Here is a 13,957-nt window from a genome sequence, read left to right as displayed (position 1 = left end):
GAGAGTGGGGCTGGTGGTGGCCTGGAGTGAGGGGACTCAAAGAGGGCATGGAGGGGGAAGGGGAGAGAGGGAGGGAGGGGTCTGGGTACTTCTGGGCTGACCTCCAACTCCAGGTGCTTCTCTCCTGCAGATCAAGTGCGACTTCACCTCACACATAGTGGTGCTGCTTGTCTGGGTTTCCATCTTGTCACTGATCCAGAGTTTTACCTGGCCCCTCAAAGTGCTCATTCTGAAGATTGGCTTGGCCCTCCTTGATGCCCTCATCTTCACCTGGGTGAGTGTCACTGTAGGCGGAGGAGTGCTCTTGCCTGCCTTGCCCCTGGAGCAGAGCCAGCCGCATCCTCCATGATCCGTGGCCCTTACTCTCTCTTCCAAGGGCACCGCTGCCCCTCCCTGTGCAGGAAACACTGGAGGAGAAGCCAAGAACTGCGCTCCCTCATAGCTGGGCGATGCAGGGAGAGGCGAGGGGGAGGTTCCAGCCCAGCCCGCCTGGCCTGCTGCTGTTGCTTGATCAGCCTCTAGCACTTCGGGGGGCGCTGCCTGGTGGGAGGCAGGGAGGGAAGATCCTGCCGGAGCTCCATGCCAGCCCCCTGCGCTGCTCCCTTCCTCTCCTCCTGTGCTCCCATGTATGGGGGTGAAGCCGGGGGGGGGGGGGGAAGCTGTCTCCATATCTTGTAGCTCAATCTGGGAGGGGTTCCGCCTACGAGGAGAGGACTCACACTCCCCACCCCAACTTTTCTCCTTTGCAGTTCCTGGTGGTGGAAACGCAGTTGCTCCTGGGGAACAAGCTGGTGGCCTTCAGCCATGAGGAGTATGTCTTGGCAGCCCTCCTCCTGTACATGGACACTTATCTTCTCTACACTGCCATTAGGAGGATTGTTTTAAATGCTTATTAAAATGGGACTACCCCCCTTATCCCCCCTCATCCCTCCAAGGCAGAGTTCCTTCCTCACAAGCCCTGCCCTGTCTCCTCTCTCAGGGGTGCTTTCTTTTGCACCCTCTCTGTTCATGATCTGGGTCTGTGTTCTTCTACTGCTGAGTGTGTGTGTATGTGTGTGTGCATGCGCGTGCACGTGGAAAACAATAAGGGCCATGTGTAGCGGATTACAGCCTTTGTCTCAGAGCAAGCACACACAAGGGGAAGAAAAATGCTGAATCATCCCCTCTGCATGTCCCTAGCAAGGCTTTCCCCTAAACCTTCCTGTACTTCTGGTAGTTTAACAAATGGCTGCCACCTCCCACCCCCCAACCTTATCTCAGAGTTTGACCCTCGATGGGCTTGGGGTGGAAATCCCAGGGCAACTCTCCTTTTGCTATGGGAAAAATACTCAAAAATTCTCCCATGTGCAAGCATACACATAGCGAGAAAACTGGTAGATTGCTGAACATCTGAGGCATGTTGCACCAGAGAAACCCTTTTCAGCTTCCATTTTCCTGAGTCAAAAATCCACTCAATGGCACTGTGGAAAGAAAAGCAAAAGAAGAAAAAGAAACATCTTTATTCAAATGCTACAGACTGCTTCTGTCTGAGGCTCTCTCAGCTTTTAGTTACAGTAAAATCACTCAGTGGTTATAAGAATACTTCAAAAAGCACCCCTGTTGCATGGAATAGGGATGTAGAAAAATACAAAAGCACCTTTTAAAAGTTTACAGAGTCTTTTGCAATGTCCTGGATGCATGGGTGAAGTCTAGTGTTTCTTAGTTTAGTTACATTGCAGATAAACAATACTAGAACAGTTTCAGGGATATGCAAAACACACAAAAGAAAACAAAAGGCTAACACCAAGTCTGACTAAACAAACGTTTCCTTAGACTACTTCCTGAAGCCAAAAGTCCTGGCTTCCTTTTCTTCTTTAACACACCAAACTGGGGTAGAGGATTCAAGCTTCCTGCCCTCTTGGCTTCCCCGGGACCTGCTGAAGGGACATTCTCCTGCAGCCTTTATGGCTGCATATCCCCCTCTCTGCACTCCCAGCCAGCTTCTTCTAACAAAGGAACATTTACTTCCTCCTCATGGCTCTCTAGGTCCCACCCACCTGGTGTGCTGATAGGCTGAGCCCTGGAGTTCACCAGCCTGTCAGTCAGGACTGGGTTCACTTCTGGTTTACTCTTTAGGGGAGGAGGAGTGGCTGGCCACTACACTATGGTAGCAAATGGGCCAGCCCCACAGGGAGGCAAGGAGGTGGCGAGGTGCTCTGCTTCAATCTGCTGGACAGCCTCCCATTCTAGCCTACCTTGGGAATGTGGGATAGATCCTTCCTAGCCTTGGCCTCCAAGCTCTTGCTGTGCTTAGGACTTTTATCCAGGTCTGTGAGATTTCCTGGCCCTTGAAGCCAGTCAGCCAGGCCCTCTGCACTCTCAGCCTACCTTACCTCCCCCTCCACCGTGGCGCTGGGTTAAGGGGGCACTCTGCATTGCTGCATACTGAGCAGCCCTCACTCTGTCTACAGGCTCGCTCTGCAGCAAGCTACATAAGCTGGATGTCCTAATAAAAGTGCAAATGCGCAGAAAGCCAGCAGTTTTATGGCCTGCCTCCAGGGGAGGGAGAAGGTGCTTTGCAGAGCAGCACGATGAGCACATGGCCAGCAGGTCCTGGCAGGGGGATGATGATACCACGAGGACATTTAACCACATGGATGATGTCATGCCTGTGTGGGTCTGTATGCACTTTGGAATGCTGCTGTGGCTGGCATGCTGACAGGCCCCGGGAGCTACTGAAGGAGCCAGGGAGAGTAGCCCAAGTGGCTTGAGAAGGGCTGGGGTGATGCTTCCGAGCCCGTGTTCTTTCACCAATCAAGGAATGCTGTGGGGTTGTGCATAGGAGTGTGAGGCAAAGGTGACCCAGTGAGCTGAATGCCCTAAGAGCACTCTAGCTGGATAGACCCTAGGCCCAACTAGTCCAGCACACAGTTCCCCACAGTGGACCACTGGATGCCTCCAAGAAGCCCATAAGCAGGAGATGAAGGCGTGGACCTCTCTCCCGCTGGAACTGGTCTGGGGGAACTGGAGTCGTTGATGAGGAACTTTGTCAAAAGCTTTTTGGAAGTCCAGGTAGACTATGTCAACTGGATCACCTTGATCCACACACTCGTCGACACTCTCAAAGAACTCCAAAAGGTTGGTCAGGCAAAATTTACCTTTGCGGAAGCCATGCTGGTTCACTCCCAGCAGGGCCTGTTTTTCTATGTGCTTTACAAATTTATCCTTGAGGATGCTTTCCATCAATTTGCCTGGAACGGATGTTAAGCTAACCGGCTTGTAATTTCCCGGATCACCCCTGGATCCCTTCTTGAAAATCGGTGTTACAGTTGCTACTCTCCAGTCCTCTTGTACAGACCCCGATTTCAGGGATAGGTTATATAATCTAGCAAGGAGGTTGGCAGTTTCACATTTGAGTTCTTTGAAGACTCTTGGATGGATGCCATCCAGCCCTGGTGATTTGTTAGTTTTCAGTTTTTCCAGACAGTTTAGAACATCATATCTCGTCACTTCTATCTGGCTAAGTTCTTTAGCCGCCATCCCTGAAAAGCCTGGTTCAGGAACAGGTATATGCTCAGTATCCTCTGCTGTGAAGACGGACGCAAAGAACTCATTCAGCTTCTCTGCAACCTCCATATCCTCCTTAATAATCACTTTCACTCCCTCATTGTCTAATGGTCCAACCGCCTTCCTGGCAGGTTTCCTGCTTCTGATGTACTTATAGAAGTTTTTGTTATTCCCCTTTGATACTTTTGGCTAAATGTTCCTCAAACTCTCTTTTTGCCTCCCTTATTGTCACCTTGCATTTCTTTTGCCAGAGTTTGTGTTCCTTTCTCTTCTCTTCATTTGGACAGGACTTCCAATTTTGGTACCCATTAGCCATGCTCGCATCTTCCTGGACTTAGTGGTACCTTTCCTCTTTTTGGGTATACAGTCTAACTGGGCTTCTAGTATAGTGGTTTTGAGTAAACTCCATGCACTCTGGAGCGAAGTGACTCTCCTGATTTTCCCTTTCAGCTTCCTTTTCACCATACTCCTCATTTTAGAGAAGTTTCCTCTTCTGAAATTCAAAATGTCTGTGTTAGACTTCCTTGGTGATTCTCTCCCCACATGTATGCTGAATTTGATGGCACTATGGTCACTGTTCCCTAAAGGGTCGATGACACTGACATCCCGCACCAGATCCTGGGTGCCACTCAGAATTAAGTCCAACGTTGCCTTCTCTCTGGTCGGTTCCAAGACCAACTGTTCTAGGGCACAGTAGCGTATCTAGAAATCTGACCTCTTTGTCCTGACCTGACTGTGAATTTACCCAGTCTATGTGTGGGTAATTGAAGTCACCCCTTATTACAGCCCTGCTTCTCCTTGACGCCTCCCTGATTTCCTCCTGCAACTCCCAGTCACTGTCAGTGTTTTGATCCGGAGGGCGATAGCACGTCCCCAGTAGCATGTTCCCTTTCCAGCCTTGTATTGTCACCCACAGGGTTTCTGTGGAGGACTCCAGTCCACCTAGGTTTTCTACCTTGTTAGATTCTATGCCTTCTTTAACATACAGTGCTAATCCACCTCCAAGGCACCCCTCCCTGTCCTTGCTATAGAGTTTATATCCAGGGATAAGAGTGTCCCACTGGTTCTCCCTGTTCCATCATGTTTCTGTTATGCCCACTATATCTATTTCTTCGTTAGCCACCAAGCACTCCAGCTAACCCATTTTGGCTTGGAGGCTTCTGTCATTGGCATATAAGCACCTATACACTGAATCTTTCACCTGATGTAAAGCTATCTTTATTTTGACTCTTTGACCAGCTGGCACAGGCTCCCGTCTGCTCTTTATGCGGTACTGCTCTGTCCCCTTCTGTTTTATCTGAATCCTTTGCACCCTTGCACTTTAAAGGATGGCTTTGCTGAAAGGGATACTGCCCAGCTCCCATCGGCTGTTCCCCAGGCATCATTTTAAAAGCTGTTCTGCAAACTTTTTGATTTAAGTGCCAGCAGTCTGGTTCCATCTTGGTTCAAGTGCAGCCCGTCCCTTTTGTACAGGCCTTGCTTGCCCCAAAATGTGTCCCAGAGCCTAACAAATCTAAACCCCTCCTCCTGGCACCAACATTTCATCCATGCATTGAAACCCATCAGCTCTGCCTGTCTCACTGTACTTGCGCGTGGAACAGGTAGCATTTCTGAGGATGCTACCTTGTGGGTCCTGGACTTCAATATGCTACCTATTAGCCTAAATTTGGCTTCCAGGATCTCCTGACTACATTTCCCCACATCGCTGGTGCCGACGTGCACCATGACAGCTGTCTCCTCCCCAGCACTGCCTAGGAGCCTATCTAGACGCTGCGTGATGTCCGCAACCTTCGCACCAGGCAGACAAGTCACTGTGCAGTCAACACGCGGGTCACAAACCCATCTCTCTATACCTCTAATGGTCAAATCACCCACTACAAGGAGACCCCACCCCCCAGAGGAGTAACTTTTGTGCGAGAGGATATGGGCTAATTATCCATGGAAGGGGTCCCTTCTAAAGGAGCATTAGGGAGGAGAGCTGGTCTTCTGGTAGCAAGCATGACTTGTCCCCATAGCTAGGCAGGATCTGCCCTGGTTGCATCTGAATGGGAGACTTGATGTTGAGCACTGCAAGATCCCCTCAGGGGATGAAGCCGCTCTGGGAAGAACAGAAGGCTTCAAGTTCCCTCTCTGGCTTCTCCAAGATAGGGCTGAGAGAGATTCCTGCCTGCAACCTTGGAGAAGCCGCTTACAGTCTGTGAAGACAATACTGAGCTAGATAGACCAAGGGTCTGACTCAGTATATGGCAGTTTCCTATGTTCCTATGTTCTTTTCCCTCTTCCTCAAACTGATGTCCTCCTTGCCCGAGACCCTCATTCTCCCTGACAGCAGAGGAGCTATCAGCCCTGGAGTGGGATGTCTCTATCACGTCCCTGAAGATCTCGTCCACATGCCTCTCTGTCTCTCTGAGCTTCTCCTGATCTGCCAGCTTGGTCTCAAGGGAATGAACTTGCTCCCTGAGAGCCAGGAGCTCCTTGCACCGAGCACACAACCATGACTTCTGCCCATGGGGCAAATAGTCATACATGCAGCACTCTGTGCAATACACTGGGAAGTGCCCCCTCTCCTGCTGGCCTTCTATCTTCATATTGTTTTTGTTAGCTGTTTACAGTATTTAGAGATAGCTTATTAGAAGGATAGGTCTCAGCTGTAATGGACGGGTATTTACTGTCCAAGCAGCCTTTCCCAATAATATGAGGAAGGGATTTGTACTTACGTTCTCTTCTCCACCAGTCTCCTTGTGATCACTGGGGCTTGTTCCTGGCTCCCCTGCACACTTCCCGCTAAACTCCTGCAAAGCTCCTATGTCCTGTTTGCTATTCCTGTTCGCTACGCTCTGTTCACTATGCTCTCGGCCCTAAACCTCTTATGTAGAGAGTAGTCTTCCAACTGACACAGGATATGAGTCAAAGGAATGTGGGGTCTCCCCCAGCCCATGCTGACTCCACCCCGTCCAGGCAGGGATAATCAACAAAAACTGGAGTTAGATAACCCTTGCAAATTCTAACCCTTGCAGGGACAAACAACAAACATTGGAATTAGCTAACCCTTGCAAATTCTAACCCTTGCAGGGACAAACAACAAACACCGGAGTTAGATAACCCTTGCAAATTCTAACCTTTGCAGGGACAAACAACAAACATTGGAGTTAGCTAACCCTTGCAATTTCTAACCCTTGCAGGGACAAACAACAAACACCGGAGTTACCTAACCCTTGCAAATTCTAACCCTTGCAGGGACAAACAACAAACACCGGAGTTACCTAACCCTTGCAAATTCTAACCCTTGCAGGGACAAACAACAAACACTGGAGTTAGCTAACCCTTTCAAATTCTAACCCTTGCAATTACAAACACACAGAGGGAGACTAGGACTTGTCCCTTAAAGAGAAACCAGCCCCTGAAAATCTCCCCTCCTCCTGTTAATTGGTTTGAAGGGGGGGAAGGGCTAAATGCTTAGAAAAGCTTGCTCACCTCCCCAAGATGTGTCTATTCTTCACAGAGTAGTCTTCCAACTACTCTGAACTTGGAGGTAGCACATAACCCTCAAGACCAGGAGTCATCAATAGACTTGTCCTCTGAGAACTCTTCTGCCTGAAGATTCAGAAATATCAAATGGTACATTTATTTTACATTGCTGAGGACTCACTAGGGTGGTTTCCAGATGACACGCTGCAATGTCATGACACGCTGCAAAGAGATCATCAGGAGACTTGGTGCAGGGTGTTATCAATATGCTGATGATACCCAAATCTACTTCTCCATGTCAACAGCATCGGGAGAAGGCATAACCTCCCTAAATGCCTGCCTGGAGGCAGTAATGGGCTGGATGAGGGATAACACTGAGGTTGAATCCAGATAAGGTGGAGGTACTTATTGTGCAGGGTCGGAACTGGGAGACATTATTGATCAGCCAGTTCTGGATGGCGTCATGCTCCCCCAGAATGAACAGGTATGTAGTCTGGGAGTGCTTCTGGATCCGAACCTCTCCCTGGTGTCCCAGGTTGAGGCGGTGGCCACAGATGCTTTTCATCAGCTTTGGCTGATACACCAGCTGCATCTGTTTCTTGAGATGAACAACCTCAAAATGGTGGTACATATGCTAGTAACCTCTAGGCTGGATTACTGCAATGCACTCTGTCAGGGGCTGCCTTTGTACATAGTCTGGAAACTACAACTGGTTCAGAATGTGGTGGCCAGGTTGATCTCTGGGTCAGCTTGGAAAGAACGTATTACTCCTGTGTTGAAAGAACTACACTGGCTGCCAATATGTTTCTGAGCAAAATACAAGGTGCTGGTTATTACCTATAAAGCCCTAAATAGCTGAGGCCCTGGGTATTTTAGAGAATGTTTTCTTTGCCATGAGCCCCACCACCTGCTAAGATCATCTGGAGAGGTTAGTCTGTGGTTGCCGCTCACTCGTCTGGCAGCTAGTCAGGAACAGACCTTCTCCATTTCTGCCCCTGGACTTTGAAATGCGCTCCCTGTTGAAATAAGAGCCTCTCCATCTCTGGCAACTTTTTAAAAGGCACTGAAGACACAATTATTCATAGTTTAAAAAATCTTAATACTGGGTTTTAAATCTTTTTAATATTTTAAAAATGATTTTAATTGTTAATTGATTTGATGTTTTAAATGATTTTGATTGTAAACTGCCCAGAGACTCAAGTTTTGGACGGTATAGAAATATTCTAAACAAACAAACAAACAAACAAACAAACAAAATGTACTCGCAACGTATCCACTAAGTGCCCCTTCATATTTCCCATGTTTCTACATCAGTGTTATTGCGTTGTCAGCAGGATGTCGTTCATATGGACAGGTCTCCCACACACACACCATCTGTGCTTGCTTTCTCCACCCCCCTCACCATGGGGAGAGAAACAGGCAGGGAGAAATCTCATCCCTCCTTTTGTGCTTTTCATCAATTTACCCAGCACCGGTTAAGCTGACTGGCCTGTAATTTCCCAGATCCCCTCTGGATCTTTTTTTGAAAATTGGAGTTACATTGGCTACTTTCCAGCCCTCCGGTACAGAGCCTGATTTTAGGGATAAGTTATATATTTTTACAAGAAGGTCAGCAATTTCTCATTTGAGTTCCTTCAGAACTCATGGGTGGATGCCATCTGGCCCTGTTAATTTTTAGTTTTTCAAGACTGTTTAACACATCTTCCCTCGTCACCTCAAACTGGTCCAGTTCTTCAGCCGTTAAAACTGAAAAGCTCAGTTCCAGAGAGGGTATATGGTCAATATACTCCGCCGTGAAGACAGACGCAAAGAACTCATTCAGCTTCTCTGCAATCTCCTTGTCCTCCTTCCAAGTTAAACATTTTTAAGTGTATCTAAAAAGCTGAAAGCCTCAGACGGAACTAGTCTGTAGTAATTTTAATAAAAAGTCTCTTTTTCTCTGTTTTTTACTTTTACAAGACTCCCAGGGTTGGTTATTAACCCAACAGGAGAAAAGGGGGCCATAAGGGGGATTTCTCTGGTACAAAACATGTCTCAATGAGAGCTTGGCCAAATTAACAATTAATGCCACATGCAGGCAGATGCCTGGAAGTACACTTGCATTTATACACTTGCTTGTTGTCAAGGAGGAAAAGGTGAACAGGGATTTTTAATCACTCCAATGTAGTGATGTGCACGCCCCCGGACTGGTCCGGATGGGCACGGGGGGGGGGGGTTGTAGCTTTAAGGGTGGGGGGGTAGTACTTACACACACACCCGCCGCTCTTCCCCCTCTGGCGCTGTGACTTTTGCAAAAGTTTCTGGGGCGGCAGCGTTCCTCCCTGTCGTCCCTGGCCCCGTCGTTAGCCCGATAGAGCTCCAACACGCTCCATGCATGCACCTGTTCTGATTCGTGTGCACACTCGCGGCAGCCGCGCGCGTGCTCCCTACACGTCACACGTCGACGTGTGACGTGTAGGGAGTGTGCACGCGTCAGAACGGGTGCATGTGTGGAGCGTGTTCGAGCTCTATCGGGCTAATGACGGGGACGGGGCGGCAGGGAAAGCTGGAGGGGGAGTCACAGCGCTGGAGGGGGAAGAGCGGTGGGGGGGTAAGTACTACCCCCCTGCCCTTAAAGCTACACCCCCCCTCCGTGCCGAGCCGCTGGACCGGCTCGGAACCGGACAGGTTCGGAGGCCTCCAGAATGGCCTCCGGACCGGTTTGGGCACACCACTACTCCAATGCCCGTTCAGAGTAATCTTTAAGAGAAATCTGGTGGCAGCAGTAACCTACTAGAACATCTGGGTTTACCAGAATCTTTTTCTTAGCTTTCTGGGTTTTGAAAGTTAAGGATTTTAAATTGTTCATAGACAGCTTTTCTGAGCATGCTGTGGAAATGACTCATCACTGAAAGGAGTCATTTCTGAGCTAGTTTACTGAGAAGGCTGCTTTAGAGACATTCGCGCCTCCCTCGTCCTTCCATTGCTAAGCAAGTATCCAGGTTGTCCAAGCCTATTCTACAGTTCCTTGCTACTCTCTGACTCTAAGCCTGCCATCACATATAGTGTCGCCAAGTACTGTGCAGCTGCGATCAGCATTCATCGGTGGATGACAGGCAGTGAGTCCTATCTGCCTTAATGTGACTCTCAGTGACTCTGGGCAGGCCCTGCAATGGCTCATGCACCTCCCTTTTTACTATTCCTTATAACCTTTAATCTGGCTGTTTTCCAGTTCTATTACTCAGGCTTTTATATATTTCTGTCTTCTCATGTGTTTTAACTTAACTACATCCGTTTTTATGTGCTCCCTTTTTTATGCCTTCCATGCATTTTTTTAAAACTTTTACTGTTACTCAGGCTTTTAGACCCTCATGCTTTTGGTGTAATCTGTTTTTAGTATTTTTAGTCCTTTTAGTATTAATATATGCACCATTTTTAATGTAACCACCCTTATACTTTATGCTGGTCTATGACTGTAATAAATGACTGTGACTAGTTAGAACTTATGACTGGTTAGAAGCCCAGCAGAGAGGAAAAGGGAGAGTCCATCTACCTCCCACCCAGTGCTGCCTGCAGTGAGAGACCAGGTGGGTGCTGGGGTTCCTTCTCCTGTTGCCTGCCTGCCTTTGCTTCCCCTGTGGGGCTGCAGCCTCAGGTTAACTTCTGCAGGAAGTGTGGGCAAGATTGGAACCAGCCCCTGAGTGACTCAGCTGTTCCTCGGGTCACCTGCTCAGTTTTGGGCTTTATAGGAAGGCTCCATGTGGCGGTGGGCCCGCCACTAAAGGGGTGACACCAAAGGGGGTCGCCCCTTTGGGGGAGCCACTTCGGAGGAGAACGAGGGCGAGGGCTAGAGGACTTCTGTTTAATTAGTTTTAAGCTGTTTTAGACTTGGGTTGAAGTTTCTGTAATGTGTTTGGGTTCGTCTGGAGACGGGGGGACAGGGGGCGCCTTCGTTGATGATGGGGCAGCTATCCTGGTGGTGGTGGGAAATAGAAGAAGTAATGTTGGCAGGTCATCGGGCTGTTCCAGGTGAAGGGTAGTCAGAACCCTAATAGCTGTCTCCCCTTCCGGCTGTCCTGCCAGCTCTTTGACCTTGGGGAGCACTGCCAATAACCCACATAGCTTTCCCCTGCTCCTCGGTAATGCCAGGTCAGTCCAAAATAAATCTGAACTCATCCATGATTTGATCATGGATGAAGGGGCCGACCTGGTGTGTATTACCGAGACTTGGTTGGGGGAGGCTAGTGTCCCAGTTTGGTCCCAGCTTCTCCCTCCAGGATATTCTGTAAAGGAGCAGGTGAGGGGACGTGGGCAGGGAGGTGGGGCGGCTGTTGTCTATAAAGATAACATCTCCCTTACCAGGGTCCCTGTCAGGGTATCGGACCATATTGAATGTGTGTACTTGAGTTTGGGGACCAGGGATAGATTGGGACTTCTGTTGGTGTACCGATCGCCCCACTGCCCAGCGGAACCACTTACTGAGCTCATGGACTTGGACGCGGAACTCGCGTTGGAGTCTCCCAGACTCTTGGTGCTGGGGGACATCAATGTTCATTTCGGGACCAATTTGTCCAGGGTCGCTCGGGAGTTCATAGTGGCCATGACAACTATGGGCCTATCCCAAGTAGTCTCTGGACTGACGCATATTGCAGGTCACATGCTTGATTTGGTATTTTACTCTGATCAGGGTGGTGTTCCATGGGTGGAGACTCCTGTGATTTCCTCATTGTCATGGACGGACGACCATCTGGTTAAGGCTGGACTTACAACCACTTCCCACCTCTGCAGGGGCGAGGGGCCCATTAGAATGGTCCGCCCAAAGAGGTTATTGGATCCACTAAGATTCCAAGAAGCCTTGGAGGGATTTAATGTTGGCTTTGCCGGTGATCCTGTTGATGCCCTGGTTGAGAATTGGAACAACTTGCTCACCAGGGCACTAGGCACGATTGCTCCCAAGTGTCCCCTCCGACCCGCTTCAAATTTGGCCCCTTGGTATATGGAAGATCTATGGGGGCTGAAGCGGCAAGGTTAGACTGGAGCACAAGTGGAGGAAGACTCGACTCAAATCTGACAGATTGCGACATAGAGCACATCTAAAGATCTATGCTCAGGCAATATGTGTGGCAAAGAGGCGGTTCTTTTCTGCCCGTATTGCATCTGCGAGTTCACATCCAGCGGAGTTGTTCAGGGTTGTGAGGGGGTTAGTATCTGCCCCCCCTCCCTTGAACCACAATCATCAGTTTCATCAGTTACCCACTGTGATGTGTTTAAAGATTTTTTCGCAGATAAAATCTCTCAGATTCGGGGCAACCTAGATGGAGACTCCACAGTTATTTTGATGTCTGAGCTGGAGGTGCCCAACAACTCTTCTTATGTGATTCGACTGGATCATTTTCAGTTTGTGAATCCTGAGGATGTGGACAAGCTGCTTGGAGCAGTGAGGCCTACCACTTGTTCTCTTGACCCTTGCCCAACATGGCTTGTTCTATCTAGCAGGGAGGCTCTTCTAGAGGGCCTGGTGGAAATCATAAATGCTTCTCTAAGGGAGGGCAGGGGCAGGATGCCTTTTTGTCTTCAGGAGGCAATCATTAGACCAAAGTAAGCTTTTGACAAAGTTCCTCATCAAAAACTCCTGAGGAAACTTAGCAGTCATAGGATAAGGGGACAAGTACATATGTGGATAGCTAACTGGTTGAAAGACAGGAAACAGAGGGTAGGTATAAATGGAGAGTTTTCACAATGGAGGGAAGTAAGAAGTGGGGTCCCCCCGGGATCTGTACTGAGACTGGTGCTTTTTAATTTATTCATAAATGATCTAGAAGCAGGGGTAAGCAGCAAGGTGGCCAAATTTGCAGATGATACCAAACTCTTTCGGGTAGTGTAATCCAAAATGGATTGTGAGGAGCTCCAAAAGGATCTCTCCAAACTGGTGGAGTAGGCGACAAAATGGCAAATGCGGTTCAATGTTAGCAAGTGTAAAGTGATGCACATTGGGACGGAAACCCCCAACTTCAAGTATATGATGATGGGATCTGAGCTGTTGGTGACGGACCAGGAGAGGGATCTTGGGGTCATGGTGGACAGCTCATTGAAAGTGTTGACTCATTGTGCGGCAGCTGTGAAAAAGGCCAATTCCATGCTAGGGATCATTAGAAAGGGGATCGTCTATAATAAAATGCTTAGGTGTAATCCCGTGTCTGCCCGTGTCTTTCTTGGCCGTTCTGGGCATGCGCAGAGTGTCCAAGAAAGATACGTCCGAGAATGTCCGAGAAAGATATGGCCGCAGGCACCAGGCGACAACAGGGAAACGATGGCGGCGGCTAGTGGGACCATGGCGGCCGCGGCCGCGGCGGAGTGACGGTTGGTGGTTGTGGAGCTGGCCCGGCAGCAGACGGGCAGCCCGCAGTGGGCCCGATACCAGGGGCAGAAGGTGGGAATGGGGGGACCGGTGGCTGTCCGGCAGCCGGCCGCAATGACGGACAAGCGGCAGCAGCGGCCACGGCAGGCCGCGTGGCATGGCAGGCCCGCCGCAGCCGGCATCGGACCCAGTCGCTGCCTCCTGCTGCTGCTTCGCTGCCGCTTCCAAAATTAACTGTTTGCCGCCCGGGAGGAGGAGCAGCGGGCTGGTAAGAAGAAAATTTAAAAATGCAGGGGGGGGGAAGGGCAGGGGGGAGGAGAGGGGGAAAAATGTAACCCAACTAGCGCCCGTTATTTTAACGGGCTTAAAAATACTAGTTGAAAATAAAACGGCTAACATTATAATGCCCTTATACAAAACTATGGTGAGGCCACACTTGGAGTACTGCATACAATTCTGGTCACCACATCTTAAAAAGGACATTGTTGAACTGGAGAAGGTACAGAAGAGGGCAACCAAGATGATCAGGGGCCTAGAGGACCTTTCTTATGAGGCAAGACTACAACACCTGGGGCTTTTTAGTTTAGAAAAAAGACGACTGCGGGG

At 49.3% G+C, this 13,957-nt stretch overlaps 1 protein-coding gene across 1 annotated transcript in view; it reads left to right on the top strand.

The window, feature by feature from the left end:
* Positions 1–13,351, top strand: part of LOC128323264 (protein lifeguard 1-like) — a 38,838-nt gene extending 25,487 nt beyond the window's left edge. The window contains exons 5-7 of the mRNA XM_053245992.1: positions 131–274; positions 750–878; positions 13,229–13,351. Of these exons, the coding sequence (XP_053101967.1) occupies positions 131–274; positions 750–878; positions 13,229–13,351 (396 nt within the window). The remainder of the gene's footprint in view (positions 1–130; positions 275–749; positions 879–13,228) is intronic.
* Positions 13,352–13,957: the final 606 nt, after the last annotated feature.

The sequence above is a fragment of the Hemicordylus capensis genome, chromosome 4 (genome assembly GCF_027244095.1).
Source record: "Hemicordylus capensis ecotype Gifberg chromosome 4, rHemCap1.1.pri, whole genome shotgun sequence".
Taxonomy (NCBI): Eukaryota; Metazoa; Chordata; class Lepidosauria; order Squamata; family Cordylidae; genus Hemicordylus; species Hemicordylus capensis.
This window is presented reverse-complemented; position numbering and strand designations above follow the sequence as displayed.